This window comes from Nematostella vectensis, chromosome 2, assembly GCF_932526225.1.
Source record: "Nematostella vectensis chromosome 2, jaNemVect1.1, whole genome shotgun sequence".
Taxonomy (NCBI): Eukaryota; Metazoa; Cnidaria; class Anthozoa; order Actiniaria; family Edwardsiidae; genus Nematostella; species Nematostella vectensis.
In genome coordinates, this window is record NC_064035.1 from 10,626,982 (window position 1) to 10,643,152 (window position 16,171).

The 16,171-nt window shown below is 40.1% G+C and overlaps 2 protein-coding genes across 9 annotated transcripts in view; one reads left to right on the forward strand and one right to left on the reverse strand.

The window, feature by feature from the left end:
* Positions 1-602: 602 nt before the first annotated feature.
* LOC5521278 (collagen alpha-1(XII) chain) lies at positions 603-6,730 on the reverse strand. 2 transcript variants are annotated; one of them, XM_001640912.3, is made up of 5 exons: positions 6,591-6,730; positions 2,920-3,090; positions 2,323-2,663; positions 1,383-1,626; positions 603-888 (listed from the first exon to the last, which is right to left on the reverse strand). In XM_001640912.3, exons 1-5 carry the CDS (start codon positions 6,652-6,654, stop codon positions 809-811), a joined length of 900 nt encoding a protein of 299 aa, XP_001640962.2. In that variant the 5' UTR covers positions 6,655-6,730; the 3' UTR covers positions 603-808. The 2 variants fall into 2 exon arrangements, with proteins under 2 accessions (XP_001640962.2, XP_032222170.1); XM_032366279.2 differs by lacking the exon at positions 2,920-3,090 and having other exon boundaries at positions 6,591-6,724.
* The window catches only part of LOC5521276, a 73,239-nt gene continuing 60,070 nt past the window's right edge, over positions 3,003-16,171 (forward strand). For 3 of the 7 annotated variants that reach the window (XM_048723285.1, XM_048723286.1, XM_048723287.1), the window contains exons 1-10: positions 8,134-8,355; positions 10,470-10,688; positions 10,977-11,254; positions 11,484-11,670; positions 11,829-11,990; positions 12,140-12,246; positions 12,743-12,884; positions 12,992-13,071; positions 13,756-13,952; positions 14,667-14,848. In XM_048723285.1, the coding sequence (XP_048579242.1) occupies positions 8,136-8,355; positions 10,470-10,688; positions 10,977-11,254; positions 11,484-11,670; positions 11,829-11,990; positions 12,140-12,246; positions 12,743-12,884; positions 12,992-13,071; positions 13,756-13,952; positions 14,667-14,848 (1,774 nt within the window). In that variant the 5' untranslated portion in view covers positions 8,134-8,135. Of the gene's footprint in view, positions 3,139-6,714; positions 6,807-8,133; positions 8,356-9,147; positions 9,181-10,469; positions 10,689-10,976; positions 11,255-11,483; positions 11,671-11,828; positions 11,991-12,139; positions 12,247-12,742; positions 12,885-12,991; positions 13,072-13,755; positions 13,953-14,666; positions 14,849-16,171 lie in introns of those variants that run through there. The other 4 variants (XM_048723290.1, XM_048723289.1, XM_048723291.1 and 1 more) reach the window with 4 other exon arrangements.

Below are 16,171 nucleotides of genomic sequence, written 5' to 3' on the forward strand. Positions count from 1 at the left end.
TATTAGCGGACACCCCCTCCCTGATCAGCGAAGCTATCTCTGAAATCACGCGTGGTGTGAAACTTTATCCGCCAGCTAAACAGTGCCGTAGAAGGCCTCGAAATATTGGAGGGGGGACGCAATACAGAAACATTAAGAAAATATTGAGGGGGCAGCAACTCTTGAAGAGCCCAAGATTTTCCTTGGGGGGGGGGGGGGGGGGGGGGTGCGAAATCCCAAAAAGTGGGCCTAATTTTTCCGGGGAGAGGTATGTGTGTGTGTGTGGGTGGGGGGGGGGGGGGGGGGGGGGGGGGAGGGGGAGTGAGTTTTCTGATAACAATCCGACCACCCCAGAATAAGAACAAAAACGGATTTTTTATGCCTTTGCAGTATCTCCACGGGTCGTTTATTGGTCGGATTTAGCTTAGAGTGATCTACCTTTTGCTTTATAGTTTTGTCTAAAAATAGCACGTCTATTGAGAACCGAAAGTGGATCTTTGGCCGTTGTGGGGGGTGCGCTCGCACCCCCAGCACCCCCCCCCCCCCCCTGTAGCATCCCCCCTATAGCATCATATTGGTATTAGCAATGCAAAATCGCTGAATAATGAAAGGCTATCGAGTAATTTTGTTATCGCAGCCACAAACCATCTTTTTACTCGTTTAACACACAAGCTGACAAGAGAGGTTGGTATGGCATTTTTTTTGTCTTCTTGGTTTTGTTGTCACCTTTATTTTTAGACGGGTTTACATAGACATGGTTACTTGCACTCTACACTATGCCATTATTCTGAGAATTACAGCAATAGCGATTGAATAGTTGTTGAGCATGTTAAGGTTTGCGCTTTCGGTAGAGTTTCTTCAACGTCTTACTTAACTTCATCTCATGCTTGTCCCTGACTTCTCGGTTATCTAAAACACAACGACACAGTCAATCACTAAACCAGCTAGCCAATCAATGTACTGCAAAAATATAGATAAATTGAAGTACGCTCAAGTACGTACGACCATTGTTGTTGTTGACGGAATTAGAAATACGTGATTGTTATTTACAGGCCAGAAGAGTCGTAATGAAAAAAAAATTGTGTTTGTGATCTTCTTATTGTCATTTGCAGATTTGACTGTTTTATTAAGACGCTACAAGGGCAGATCAAGCTTTTCGGGGGTAATTTTTTTTTGTTACATATGGCTTTCTGGTAGCCTATAAAGGGGGCGGGGTAAACCCCCTAAACCCTCCCCCTGGATCCACTACTGCGTTAATGAATACGTTCCTCTTTCTAATACTGTGCCCACCTGATAACGAGAAAGGGCGGGAATAACGGCCCGCGCGCGGCGCTCTAAGTCAACCAATCAGAAAGTATGCTTTGTAACTTACGCCTGCCAGGGAAAAAAACATGCTTACTTACCACTGCAAGGAACTTTTGACATTTTCTTTAGTGCCTGCAGCAGCTCCGGGAAAAACTCCATATTGAAGACAGAGTAAGTGTCGAGGGACATATCCAACAGCGAGCCGACATTTATCTCCTCACCCCTCACCCCCACGGGTATGATTTTAACACCCATCTTCTTGAGCGGCTCCGATGCTTTGCTGAGTTTTTCCATCTTGTCAGGTCTCCATGTTTGAATGCCATCCGTGAATACGACCAGTATCTTGAAAAGCAAACAACAAACAGACATAGATATCATATGAAAAAATTTAAAATGCCTTCTTTTCTCGAAAATGGCCGCTTTTATTTATATTTCCCCTGCACCTAGCCCCTAGCTATGCTAGCCTAGCAATGCCTGCTGTTACGGATTTCAGCTCACCGCACACTTCAAATACAGAATCAATATCAAGGAAGTTTGCCAGTCTATATTTAAGCCTGTTCTTAACAAGCTTTGCTAAACACGCAATACCTTCTGCGCATGCTTGCGGTCCCTTAAATCTTGCTAAACACCAAATATCTTCTGCGCATGCTTGTACCCCTCGTCGAGCTTGCTACACACACAATACCTTCTGCAAATACTTTGCAACCCCCCCTTCCCCCCCCCCCCCCAAAAAAAAAAAACCAAACACATATCAAGGAAATTGTCGTTTTTGCTAAACGGGTCACTTCATTATAAGGGAACTAATATATTCCTTATTTGGAAAAAATGCATGATTCTTGTCATTTTTAAGGTTGCCGTACCGCAGGTGCTTCGTAAACTTTATTACTTCTAATCAGAAGAGAAAAACAGTGACTGTGACCATCTTCAGTCAATGGAGAAAGTCTCTGATAAGAAACTTCGGTACCAGACCCCCAAAACGACAACGTTTTCTTAATATGAAAACAAATAAAGAAATAAATAATGCCGAGTACTAAATACCTTCTGCGCATGTTTGCGTCCCCCTCCCAGTTTGCTAAACATCTCCTTGTGCGCCATTCTGAGCGCAAGGTCGATCCTGGTTTTGTCTCTTGTGAACCGCAGGTTGTCCACCACTCGCCTCACACTCGCGCTGTTCAGGTCTGCTCCTTGCAACGTGTTGAACCTCAACACATGCGCAGGCCTGTCGCTGATGGTAATGATAGCCACGTGGGTCTGCTTGGGAGAGATGGTGAAAACGTTGATGATGCGATCAACCATCTTCCTCACGCTCTTAAAGTTCTGGTAGCCAATGCTAGCGGACGAGTCGATGAGGAATCCCAGGTCAACTGACGCTTCACACACTGGTGGAAGAAAAACAGGGTTTAAACATGTCACAAAGCTCAATATACATTTGCATAGCCCGAAAAATGAAATTTTGTTTCTTTTTGATAGGGTTTGGTATAATTTTGTGAGAAAAAATGATAAAAATAAGGAACATAAAGGGGATAAAAGTACGCGGAGGCTGTTGGGAATTTAAACCTACCAGTACCACAGGAGGCCCATCTTGAAATACGAGTCCCCCTAGTCGATTGCTTTGAAGTAAAGGAAGCAACTTACTGTTCGGATTAGGCTTGCTTATGAAAGTCGCCGGTGTACAAGTAAGGATGCATCCGTTAAAACAACACTTATCGGTTTCGTTGCAATCCACATCAACTGCACACTCATTCGGTTGTAACACGGGACATGCAGGGAACGACTCGACAAACGGGCACTCGCCATTTTTGGTGACTGTAGGAAGAAACGAAGAAGGTTTGAGAATTAAGCTTATGTTATGAGGTGAGTTTTCATATTCACATCTTATGCTCGTAGGATGCAATGCACACGGACTCGTTTCTCGGGTTTTGTTTAGGGTTTTTGTTGCCAATTTAGTAAAGACCATTTCAGTTTCTCTCAGTTGGCACATTTTGAGGCTTCTTTGCTGCAGTCTTGTTTCAGTTGGTTCTTTTCTCCCCTCTCCCCTGGTAATGGGCCTGACCCACCCGCTGCTTTCCTGGTTTATCAAATATGTAAATACAGTGTCCTTGACATGGGGCAACGAAGCTATTATGTGCTGGTAAGCAATAGATAAATTATGGTAAATATCATAACTTGCAAAATCTCTCCAAATTATATAATTTCAATACATTTTTGATAACATTACTGTAGCTTTAATGCCCTTGAAAATAACCTAACAGTTTTCTGGTAAAAAGAGGCAAGGACCAGCATACAACTGCACTTTACATTATTTATTGCACAACCTGTATATAATTCATGCAACGAAGGGCATGTCACTTTGTGACAATCATTAAAAGTACAAAAAATATTACATACACAGGCCCGTAGCCAGGATTTTGAGCAGGGTGTTTTTTTTTTTTTCATTTCAGCGGACCAAATTTCTGGTATACCCCTTATTACATTAAGTAATCAATCTTGTATTTAATATGTTATTAAATATGGTGCTTTTTAACATATATCGATAATGATAAAGATAAGTATTATAAAAAGATTTTTATAGTCATTTTAAGATATACTGATGTGCAAGGCATATCTCTAGCCAAACGTTATAAAATTTTGTTTGTTCTGAGTGGACCTTCAAGCCGGTGGGGGGGGGGGGGGTCTTTCGGAACCCCCCGAACATACATCATACATACATCATGCTAAAGAAAAGCTTTGTTTTGTATCCATCTATTATGTCTGTGTGTTGTTTTGCTCTCCTATAATCCTTCTCAAATTTTTATATTTTTATCCTCATATTTTCTCATGAAATATCGACAGCTGATTACTCTTTACAATGTTTTAGCAGTAATATGAAATCTTTCAAGCTTTGCTGTCGAATAGATCAAAACTCCTATACCCAGATTGGTGTAGATGTAAGCAGTGGTGTGAGGAAACAGGTGTTTTGCAAGCCATTTCTTCAATGCTTTTATGTAGATTATTCTAAAATTCCTCATTAAAATGTTTGGATGTTGAGATGAAAATTTAATAAGTTCTTTTTCTGGTCATTTCAGCGATGAAATGAACTCACTATAGTTTATTGCCAGTTTTAGTGCTCAGGACTGAGGAAAACCATGCAATGTAAGCTTTTTACATCCAGATTGCTTTTAAATTCATGGTTTTTTCGCACAACCATAAATTACTGTGAAAATAAATGGCTGTGAAAATCATCCTTATCAAAGGTTGATAGTTAAAACCTTTCTTCCTAGAAAATTTGCTTTTCTCAGACTTTTTTTAGTGTGATTATTTACTGCATATTCACCTTGCAAAATATCTTCAAGCTTGACAGGTTTACAGATAGAAATGAACCAATCACTAGTCTTGGAAATTTAGCAGATAGTCTAGATATAGTTAAATTTAACATCTAGTCTAAAGATGAAGGGAGATTTTGCTCTTTTTTGACGGTTAAAAAGGTAAAAGAGGATGGCTATTGTACCCAAGGAACATGACCCCGAGGAAGAGAGGATGGTTATTGTACCCAAGGAGCATGGCCCAGGGAAAACAGGATGGCTATTGTACCCAAGGAACATGACCCGAGGAAAAGAGGATGGCTATTGAACCCAAGGAACACGGCCCCAGGGAAAAGAGGATGGTTATTGTACCCAAGGAACATTGTCCCCAGGGAACGAGGATGGTTATTGTTCCCAAGGAACATGCTCCCCAGGGAAAAAAGAATGGCTATTGTACCCAAGGAAGATGGTCCCCAGGAAAAAGAGGATGGCTGTTGTACCGAAGGAACATTGTCCCCAGGGAACGAGGATGGCTGTTGTACCCAAGGAACATGACCTGATGGAAAAGTGAATGGTTATTATGCCATTTATTGTCATTAATAGGCGCAACCTTCAGAACTCGCTCGTGCCTTTGGAACTCGTTCGTGTCTACTGCACTTGCACCATTGAGTGCTCACGCAATTTAATGCTAGAGCTCGGATTAACCGAGAAGACAACAGCAGGCGAGATCCCTGGGTTCAACAGATTAAGACATTGTATTAGAGCAGCTGATGATAGTATAGGCGATATTTAGTGATTCAAATGTTTTTGTTGATTGCTTTGTTTGGTATTTTGTTATCATCAAAGGCTAACTTCATTTGAGTTCAATTATAAAACGACTAACAAAGATTGATATTTTTTATTTACACAAATGAAGTAAATTTTACTTATTTTCAGCCCCTTTCCACTGTGAGTGAATTCCTATTCCTTTCCATGCTTTTAAAAAAATCGTTTAGTTTCTGGAGTTCTTGAATAATTTGTGACCAAACCGCTCACCCGGATGGCAAAATTGCTGTTGAATAATTTAAATGAGCTTATTAGTTTATTGAATAAGCTGGCAAACGATCTGTGTATTGTTCATCACTGTCGGGTCGTAGAGAGTAAGCCATTAAAATCTGCAGACGGTGATTAACTAGAAAGGACTTGGCACCAGTTGCACATTGCGTGAAAGGTCGTGCGAATCATTGGTTCATTTGCTAGCACACCCTCTGCTGGTATTTAGAGAAAATGCTATTAAATTCTTTCTTAAAATCTCATCGAGAGAAATGTGTATTGTTACCGTTGAATGTTAGTCTATGGTTACATACAACCGGTTTACTTTTTTTCAATCATTAATTTTATCACTATTTTGCAACATCCTATCTTGACCGCTGAGGAAAAACGCTTATCACATTTCCTATTGATTTTAGAATAATAATAAAAAAAAAGATATACTTTAAATGCCTACCTAACTACTGTAGTATGGATTTACATGTGTCTCAACCTTACAATTGTTATCTCCTTTGAAGACCACCTTCTGTTTTTGTGAACGTATGCTCTAAAGGTGGAATAGTGCCCCCCAACCTTATATAAATACCACCACTCTACCGTCAACCCTCTGAACAGAAGTCGTTCCAAGGGTATATTGTTCTCAGAGATCTGGAGGGGGTCGTTTTGTAGTGTTTTGTTCTGTGCTTATGGAAGTGATATCCTGCCAAAGAATCGAGGCAATAAGCGTGTACTTTATAAATCGCTAGCGGCTCTCTACTAGAGTAGCAAAAACCACAATTGAGACAGTTACCATCTGTTCTCATCGAGAATATACTAAGGGGCAGGAGAAAACATCTCAAGCTCGAAATCCAATTATCTACACTCCGGCTCTCACGCCAACAGAGTTTCTTAAAAGTTTATACCTACTTAGGTTGTGTTTTTAAGTCAGAGGACGCGACTCTAGAGAGATTTAAAGAAAGATAAAGGCTTTTCAATTGAAGCATTGTAATGACTTACGGGTCCTTTCTGCCCTCGCTGTAAACACCAGACCGCTAAGCAACACAAGCCACAGGACTACCATCTTGCTCTCAGTCTCCAACACCAGCAACTAGCCGATCACCGTTCTTTTGTCTCTATTTCTAGGCGTCGTATATTTAGCACACAGCAAGCAAGTTGCCTTGATCCCAGACTTCCAGCGTAACACGAAACATTGACGAGTTCGAGAAAAAAGTGGTGAGACATTTGATACATTTGCCCCTACTTACAGAGGTCGAAAACGGGCAATAACAAACAAATGGTTTTTTTTATCCGGATATGCCCTCTACGTTACGTAAACAGATTATTAGGGCTCTTGAAAACACGCGAAGTAATATTAACATTAAACAAACAATGAGTCTTCGATTGTAATGCGGCGAAACTATAGAAAACAACTACTTTTGTCAGCCCGTAATTTTGCGCATGACAATAGCGCCACCTTTTCATAGTACCATAGCAATGTACCCATTTCCCTCCAACTACATTTCACAACAGTATTCTGCTTTGTCAACTATTTTTTTAACTGAATTTTTGCACAGCTTTTTCAGCTAATTATCTTTAAAGCGTGTTTTTAATGTTCTTATTTCTATGTGCAATTTCCATGTTTCACGCAAGTTTTTCAATTCTTTTGGTTTTCTACTATGATACCCTTCGGTATGTAACAATGCGTTATCTCTACATCAGATAACGATAAATTATCCATATACTTTCATTGTTATGAACTATTTACTAGCGCTACCGCAGAAAATCTAGTAAGTCTCCCAATGTTTATTATTATTATTATCAAAATAAGGCCTCGTCATGTTTGATGTCGTGCGTTCAGCCCCCTCCCCCCGAATCTTTATGCGCTCCAACCTGCTTCCACGGGCTGGCCTGTGTTTCAGTGTTTGTCTGTGTGGGAGTGTTGACAAAGAAGCATAGGTTATGATTGTGCGCGCTAAATTGTAAATCGTCCGTCTGTTTTTTTTTTTTGAGAAACCGTGAGCTTTATCGAAAACATCTAACAAATGCGATTATTTTGCAATTGGCTTGTACTCTATGCCTAGAAAATTGAAAACAATTATGCGCGCCGCCTTAAACTCATCTTATGCAAATAATATTTGCATACGACTTTTCTTGAGTTTTACGACTTTTCTACGAGTTTTACTTTGACCGGCTGACATTGCGAAAAATGAGAAATAACGTTAATTACAATTAATATTCTAGTCGATGTTATTCATAATTTGTGGGATGGTGGAGTCGTAGGCTTCCTATAGTTTTGCACAAAATGACTGTTTTCGGAAAATAGTTTAAGGGGGCTTTCACCTGCCGTAATCATCACACTAGCATTTTTAGTCTCTGTACTTAGAACACGCAAAAAAAAAAAAAAAACAGACATCATTTAAAATTATGATTTTGTGTTGCTCTTACAGAGACTTAGAAACTGCAAAAATTAGAAATCTAATTAAATTCAGTACTTATCCAAATTCTTATATTGATTGCGCGAAGAATTGAACTGTTGGTGGTAACTGTTTGGGTTATTAATTAATGAAATGTGACTTGCTTGAGAACAATACTGTTAGTGTCGTCCTTTGGCTGTGTTTAATCACTTCAGTATGGCGAGAGGCGATTCTTGAATTCACCATGCCTTGGTCGAGAGGTTTATACCCATCCTTTGCTGTCATCTTTCTTGTAGCATATTTCAGCTTCGTAAACACGCTCTTTGATGTAAACCATCTATGTGAGTTACACCGAGAAAGGATCAATGGTAAGTGTGTGTTTTAGCAATTTCGGGAGGCTATTGGTAACTAGAAACCGCCACAAATAAATGGAATCTAAGTGGGCATGAAAATTGCACATGCATTTTATGTTTTTCTTTAAAAGCCTTGTAGACGCATGGATATGTGAAATTACTTTTTTAGTAAAAAATTACAAAACGGCAGGGTCGCAGTTTTTGTTAACACCGCTCTGAAAGTTTATAAAAGAAAGTTCTAGTTAAATGTAGAATTTTATTCGCTTCTTTGAAATTTTGAAAATTATCTAGTTTTTTTTTTTTCAAAGAGTCGATGGTGTGTAATAGTAAAATTATACTGGGTAAAGTCTAGCAAGGTCTGTAAGTCAGTGTCGATAATAATGCCGATAATATGGCCGATAAAAATGGAAGGTGAAGGACGCCAAACTGCTAACGTTACAATTAACAGTATTAACACCCCGACGAAATAAGCCCCGAGATCTGGTGAACTCTTCTGGATTCTCGTCTCGAGAATTCCTGGGAATTGAATTAAGAGTCCCATGAATTCTTGAGTTTCCCAGAAATTGTCTTTCTCGGATAAGTTCAAATAAAATTTTATCCATTAAAGTAAAAACGATGCCCTACCCCTAAAACGACTCTCCAAAATGAAAATTAGCTTATTATTATTATGATTATGATATGAAAGCGGGAAACGTCTATTAGGTTGTATTAGGCTTTTATATGTATTATCAGTATTATTTAGCATTTTTTTGTGAAGTTCAATTCATAATCTGCTCACACAACTTTAATTCATAGCAGATAGAATGAGAAGTATGGCTGTGAAAATCATCCTTATGAAAAGTCAGTAAATAATTAATAAATATAGAATTTATATAGCTCTTATACAAGCCATGTTCTAAGAGCTTCACATTTAAAATCCTAGTGTATTAACAGGCTGGTAAAGGGGGGTATGGACCGGGCAAAATGGCGTTTCACGGACGTCGAAATGGACGATTTCACGTTTCTCGTAGGGTGAAAAATGGCCAAATCTCGTTTCACGAAAATACACTTTACCAACCTGTATTAAGAATGCCCCCATCTTGGAACTGAGGCACACAAGCTTCTAGTTAGCTCAAGTACGTAAACAAGTCAAATTCAGGCCTAGAAACAGAAAGATACCATCCATGTCTCAACCGGGAATCGAACCCGTTTCAGCAGAGGTGAGAGGCGGACGCGCTAACACACTGGGCCACCCGTCGAATTTGTGTTTTTTTTTTCTCGCGGAAAGTTGTTATCTCGTATAAATTAAGGTAGAATTTGCCCTTTTTTCAAAGTTAGAAGTTGAAGTGATTGATTGATTACGACTTCAATGCATTTGTACGACTTTTTACGCCATCTTTGCTCAGTTTGTGTAATTACTGTTGAATTGCCTGCTTGTTTATGTTTTTGAAAAGAATCGCTATTCTCTCCCTTTTGTTTGGGGTATGATTTTTTGCATGAAATAAACATACGATGAAAAGGAGTATTACAATAATTTTAAAACAGTATAGATCGGCGCACATTTTTTGGTTCCATTTAGTCCCATTAGGTAACATCCCAAGTTCTCTCCTCTGCGTCATTTCGAATAACCCCACGACAAGTCATTAGCTTGTCTATATGTGTGTATTTGCATAGAAAAGGTATCTAGCCGGATTTGAGCTTAACTGATCCGTAGTCAGCTGGTCAGTGAATTCAGGGACGGCGGAAGGGGAGGGGAAGGGGGGGGGGGGGGTGGGGGGCGCCCCTTACTTTTCTGAGCGGAAGTTTCTTTATATATGTATTCATCATATGCAACCGTCAACAAATTTGCTGAACAGTTTAAAATCCCGTGCATACAAACCTAGGTTATTCCCCACGTTTTTATAAATAGCGCTTAAGGATTTGGAACCACCAACCACCCCTCCCCCCTGAAACCACCAATCACCCCTCCCCCTTGAAACCACTACCCACCCCCAAACTTTCGCCCCCCCTCCTCCCACCTATGGGACCACTCCGTCGCCCCTGAAATTACTACACTGGACCCCACCCTGCGTTTTTCTCTAGGCGCGCCCCTGCGCCCTATTTGCTAAATATCGTTCTATTGTCGAGAAATCAAGTATGTTTTCTTGCAGGTTCAATTTACGATGCTGCAGAGTTCTACTGGCCGCTAGAGTCTTCCAAAAAACTTGTGGAGGTGAAGTCCTGTTCGTTCGGAAGCGTGACACAGGGAGAAGTGTTCAATGTATCCTTAAATCACGCACAGTATGGGGTTTACATGGATGCTTCTACTTCAGTCAATCTTGGCTCATTCAGTGCCCAGTGCATTAGCGATCCGAGCAAATGCTACGAAGGTAAAGTCCACTTAAATGTATTATGGCGAGTCGTAAGATGATGAAGTGCCTCAGCTGTTGTTTGTTCGGAAATGATAAAAGTTTTTATAATAATTATATATTATAATTATATATTATAATATAAGATAATATAATATGAAAATATACCCTACAAAAATAGGATCGTGAGTGCGTTATTGCTTGTTCGGGGACGTTAGAAAAAAGAGATTGAAACTACCATTACAGTATTTTTTATTTAATTAAAACTCGATTAACTAATACTTGGCTTTCGTTTACACTTTGCTACAGGAATGTCTGTCTCCTTTTGGTTGAAAGCTTTCAATGTTAGTCAAAACACCGAGGAAGACAAGTATCAGTTTCTAGTGGGCACGAGACGTCACCTGACAGGATTCGGAATTTACCAAAAGCATTTCGTGGACGGGAACAGTAACCGCATAGTGGTGGTCGTGCAGGATGAAAACACTAGAGTGGAAAAAGAACTAAATATTATAAAGGAAATTTGGACACACGTTGGATTTACTTGGAAAAAAGGAGGTTTTCTTACGCTTTTCATCAATGGAATAAAGGTATGTGTATTTTTTTGTATTTGCTTTCAACTGTGTATTAGATTCTAGTATTCGTAGAGTAGCACACCTACTGGTCGTGTAAACAAAATTGAACAGAAATGGAGGCGTGAAATCCGTTGAAGAACAGGAAATTTGAATTTCAAAACACCAATAACACCACGCGCGTTAATATTTATGGATAATTGAACTCATTTTTGAGCCAAAATATTTGCGTATATCATATTTGCAGAAATCAGAGACAGCAGTTATAGCCAGCACTAATCCTGTAAGGACGTATCCTTTGGTACTGTCATTTTCTGTGGATTACACCCAGTCGTCGTCTACTACGAGAGCCTACAACATGCTCAGCGATTTAGCTGTTTGGTATAAAGAGCTTGACGCTGAGGCTGTTTACCAAGCCTTCAACACTACCAGGCGTAAGTTTTCTCTCATAGTTTTGTGTATATCCGTCGGCTTTTTCTAATCCTTTAACAGTGAAGCATCTCCTTAGAAATTCTCGTCGCTATGGAGACCAACCCTGCCTGTCTGCCTGCCTGTGAATCGGTGAATAATTAACTGTCATTTCTCTCGATAGGTTGTCGATACATCAGCCCGGCAGCGTATACCATGACGACCTCCTCAGGACTGCAGTGGATCGCTGACCGTGGGACGCTTCAAGGGAGCTGGGCGTGGTGTGCCAAGGACCACGCAGCAACTCAACAAATACTGCAATTTCAATTCAACAAACTAACTTACAGTGGGTGCTGCTTGGTTTTGTTCTCTTGTTTGGTCAAAATAATCTGTAAAACGATTACACGCAGACAATAATTTTTCAAAAAAAAAATAAAAATAAGATAAATGACGGTCACGCTTAAGCATTAACCAGTCCGTAATTGTTTTGTTTAGTTTGCTCTATAATAACCAAGGGTAACCCCCTGGTACAAGGCGAATATGTAACCGGATATCGACTCTCGTGGACTTCGGACGGTCGAATATGGACACAGCAGTCGAAGGTTAGTTTCGCAAGTCATTATGGATGGTATGTCTCATGAAAACAGCTGCCAGGATTGGTTGTGGCCCCGCCTTGTGGCCTAACCACAAGACAAGGGAAATGTTTGCGAACTACTTCCCAAAACCTCCCAACACGCTGCGCCCATAATTTCGTTTCTTGTTTTAGTTTAGACGGGGTTTAACTCGGAGAAGCATGTTTAAGATATGGCGTATGTTGCCTGATCTTAGCCCCTCCCCTTTTGTACTTGATGAGCACGTGGTGCTACAAGTCTTAACCTAATCGACGTCACGTGATGTTCCCCCGCCTCTCGAAACGGAAATATGATATTGGAATGCAGGGGGTATAAATTCCATAAGCCATACGTTTTACATAATGATTTAATGTTCCCCTTCTTTATACCTTGTCCTTTAGACCTTGTCCTTCTCCTTCTTCTTTGCGAATATTTCCTTAAATGATGTTTGTTCTATTGTATTTTTTTTTCACATCTATCTCAATAGAATTATTCAGCTAACGTGGACTCTAATGACGAAGCGATCGCGTATCTGTCCCCACCCGCTGCCGCTACCGCGGTTCAGCTGTACCCTCAAGGGTTTGTTGGGCGCCAGTGCCTTAACATTGGACTTACTGGATTTGATAAAGGTACTCAGGAATACGGCACCAGGCTTAGCGCGCATTGATAGCTCGTCGTTTATTGTATGGGAAAGCAGATCTAACTTTTACAGTCATTATCTGCATTTGTGTTTCAGTCTCAACATCAATCAAGATCTTAACAGAAGGGTATAATGATCCAGGTGTCCACAGGAGAAAGCCGTACTGCTCTATTAAAGTAAGCAGCAAGAAACTGTCGTTTGCATTTGAAGACACTGAACGGCGTGCGATTAGAGAAGATATATATTTTTGCATTCAAACTGACCGCGCAGTGGTGTTCCACTTTAGTACTCCTCTATTCGCCGCAATCTGTTTAGGTGTGAGAAAGCATTATGTTCCGTCGGTTTATTTGGAATAGTTTGGGTCATTTGTCTAAATCAAATTTGCTGAAAAAAACTTTACATATGTAAAATATGCATTGCTAAATATAATTTTTTTTCGTGAAAGGATCCTGCTAACATATGAGGTATACGTTATTTGCATTCATATTTTCCACTTTAATGTCCAAGGACTAAAAACAAACTAATGGACAATCAGCTAGGAGGAAATGTTTATTTGTGTAATTCCAGAAAATATCCATGCCCCCCCTCCTATTGAGGGGGTCGGAGGTATGACCCCCACCCCTCTGGAATTTCCGACCCACTGGAAAAAATAAATACAGTAACTGTTTAGGAAAAAGGGCATTTTATACCCCCTCCCCTCTGGAAATTCCTTGGCGTTTGAACCCCCCCCCCCCCCCCCCCCCCGGGAATTCACAATCCCCTCAATGGGGGGGGAGGGGGGTATGGATATTTTCTGGAACTACTCATTATTAGACGCAATCACAGTTAGGTGCATAGTCTTTGATTGCTATGCCATCCAGGTCGATGGTCGTGAAGTATGTCCTGGAGGCATTGGGCACAATTTTGTTATTCTGAACCCTTCTACTGGAGATGTAGTTGCCACACGCACTTTCCACACTGCCAACATTACTAGCAATGTCAGTCAGGAGATGGCCGGGTACATCTACTCCCTACCTCCCTGCGCCATCATCATCATCGCAGTGACAGGGACAACAAGGTACCATACTTACAGTTCTGCTTCTAACTTTTTTTCCCAAAAACCAACAACCAACAACTCCCTTCTCCAGTCTCCTACCGGCTTCAGCTTTTCGCCTGCTTCTCCCACTAGTTTCCTCCTTCACTATTTATTTTCTTCCGTCTGTTCCCTTGTGTTCTTCGCCCCTTCCCCCCTTCCCCCCTTCCCCCGTCCACCTCCGTTCTTCTTTCAACCTTATCTCTTCATCCAGGCCCGTACCCAGGGGGGATGCAGGGGGCGCGTACGCACCCCCCCTCCCCCACAACGGCCGAAGGTCCACTTTCGGTACCCAATGGACGTGCTTTTTGTAGACAAAACTATAAAGCATAAGCAAGATCACTCTGGTACGTAGCCAAATCCGAAAATAAACGTCTAGTGAAGATACTGCAAAGGCAAAAAAAAAAATCCCTTTTTGTTCTTTCGGGGATGGTAAGTTTTTTTATCATAGAACTTATACCCTTTCTCCCCTCCCTCCTGGAAAAAAATGGTCCACCTTTTCGGATTTCTCTCCCACCCCCCCCAAAAAAAATCCTGGGTACGGGTCTGTCATCCATCCGCACTTTCCCATCATCTTGCTTTTATCCCTCCCCCATCTCCTTCCATCTTTTCCTTTTTCCCTCTTTCTCCACCCCCCGCACATCCGGCCTTTTCCCTTTCTCTCCGCCTCTGCTCTCTCTGACTGTAAGTTTGTTGCAGCAATGTTTCCGAGGCCTGGCATGCTCTTTATTCTATTGGTGGAACTGATAGCTTGTTCCCTGGCTTGAATTATTCATGGATCTTGCTCGGGCGAGTTGGTGGACGCAAACCATGGGTGCAGCAAATAAACCGCTCACCCAGCATGGGACCAGCAGTCCTAGACGTTTCTATCGAGCTCGAAGGTAGTGTAGCCTCCCTCGCAGGAGATTAATTCAGGCGTCGATCGCTCCCCTGCGACGCCTTGGCCTTAAAACGCCTGCGAGAGAGGCTAAAAGTCATGTTCCAGTTCTAAGCTAGATGTTGTTTTGCATCATGAAAATACTTCTATCTGAATTCTCTGGAGGGCTCGTTGTACCTGTCAGCAACGTAAACTAGAAATACCTACAAATTGTAAACTAGAAATACCTACAAATTGTAAACTAGAAATACCTACAAATTGAAAATTAAAAATACCTACCAATTGAAAATTAGAAATACCTACTTTTTGAAAGTGAACATTAAGCAAGTACATGTTAAAAGTAAACACTTGGAGGTGTTTGTTTGTTGTTCATGTGGGATTTTGTTTTTTCTTAGAAATTGGAAACGAGAAATACCTACAAATTGGAAACTAGAAATACCTACAAATTGAAAATTAAAAATACCTACCAATTGAAAATTAGAAATACCTACTTTTTGAAAGTGAACATTAAGCAAGTACATGCTAAAAGTAAACACTTTGAGGTGTTTGTTTGTTGTTCATGTGGGATTTTGTTTTTTCTTAGAAATTGGAAACGAGAAATACCTACAAATTGGAAACTAGAAATACCTACAAATTGAAAATTAAAAATACCTACCAATTGAAAATTAGAAATACCTACTTTTTGAAAGTGAACATTAAGCAAGTACATGCTAAAAGTAAACACTTTGAGGTGTTTGTTTGTTGTTCATGTGGGATTTTGTTTTTTCTTAGAAATTGGAAACGAGAAATACCTACAAATTGAAAATTAAAAATACCTACCAATTAAAAATTAGAAATACCTACTTTTTGAAAGTGAACATTAAGCAAGTACATTCTAAAAGTAAACACTTGGAGGTGTTTGTTTGTTGTTCATGTGGCATTTTGTTTTTTTCGTAGAAATTGGAAACGAGAAATACCTACAAATTGGAAACTAGAAATACCTACAAATTGAAAATTAAAAATACCTACCAATTGAAAATTAGAAATACCTACTTTTTGAAAGTGAAAATTAAGCAAGTACATGCTAAAAGTAAACACTTGGAGGTGTTTGTTTGTTGTTCATGTGGCATTTTGTTTTTTCGTAGAAATTGGAAACGAGAAATACCTACAAATTGGAAACTAGAAATACCTACAAATTGAAAATTAAAAATACCTACCAATTGAAAATTAGAAATATCTACTTTTTGAAAGTGAACATTAAGCAAGTACATGCTAAAAGTAAACACTTAGAGGTGTTTGTTTGTTGTTCATGTGGGATTTTGTTTTTTCTTAGAAATTGGAAACGAGA